At 46.7% G+C, this 888-nt stretch overlaps 1 protein-coding gene across 1 annotated transcript; it reads right to left on the bottom strand.

Annotated features, from left to right (window-relative positions):
• MAF (MAF bZIP transcription factor) lies at positions 1 to 888 on the bottom strand (the record flags this gene model as incomplete). The annotated part of the gene is given in 2 exon segments (XM_010718071.2): positions 1 to 755; positions 757 to 888. Coding segments are annotated over 2 exon segments (366 nt in total), but the record flags the coding sequence as incomplete, so codon positions are not given.

The following is an 888-nucleotide window of genomic DNA, read 5'->3' on the forward strand; positions in this document are numbered from 1 at the left end:
CATTTGTTTTTATTTATTTTTTTTTTCTTTTCGCAAAGCTCAAATCTCATATGAAGAACTCAGGATGGCAAAAAAAAATAATGAAACAACGTCAATATGGTCTGACTCTTTTGGACACAGCAAGCTCAAAGGAAAAAAATACAAGTCATGAACTTAAAAATATATATATATGATGTGGATGGCAGGTTTCAGAGCAAGCTTCATATGAAGAACTGAGTTGGTGGCGAGTTGGGTCTTTTAAATTTAAAAAAAACAACAGCAAGCCCCCACAATAATAATAATAATAATAATAATAATAAACAGAAAAGAAACTGATGTAGAACTTGAGGTTGGCCAACACGCAGCCGGCCCACCTTAAAAAAAAAAATAATCAACCCAAAACCCGAGTTTGTCTGAAAGCAGTTTTGAGTTGGAAAACCAAAAAGTGATACAAGGTGGCACGGCGGGTCGGCGCTCTAGCAAAGCCCCCAACAACAACTCACACGGAGAACTTTTAGGTAAGGTGGCAAGGCTGTGGGAACTCACATGAAAAACTCTGGAGAGGAGGGGTTGTCGCTGCTGGATCCGTTTTCTCGGAAGCCATTGCTGACCAGCTTCTCGTACTTTTCCTTGTAGGCGTCCCTCTCCCGGACCAGCCTGGAGATCTCCTGCTTTAGGTGCTCCACTTGCTGCAGCAGCTGGTTCTTCTCCGACTCCAGGACGTGCCGCTGCTGGACCCTCTTGAAGCGGCAGGACTGGGCATAGCCCCTGTTTTTTGAGGGTCCTCCTCTTCTGCTTCAGCCGGATCACCTCTTCCTTGCTGACGCCCCGCAGCTGCCGGTTCAGCTCCCGCACCGACATGGTGACCAGCTGCTCGTCGGAGAAGCGGTCGTCGAAGTGCAGGCCGCC

The sequence above is a fragment of the Meleagris gallopavo genome, chromosome 13 (assembly GCF_000146605.3).
Source record: "Meleagris gallopavo isolate NT-WF06-2002-E0010 breed Aviagen turkey brand Nicholas breeding stock chromosome 13, Turkey_5.1, whole genome shotgun sequence".
Taxonomy (NCBI): domain Eukaryota; kingdom Metazoa; phylum Chordata; class Aves; order Galliformes; family Phasianidae; genus Meleagris; species Meleagris gallopavo.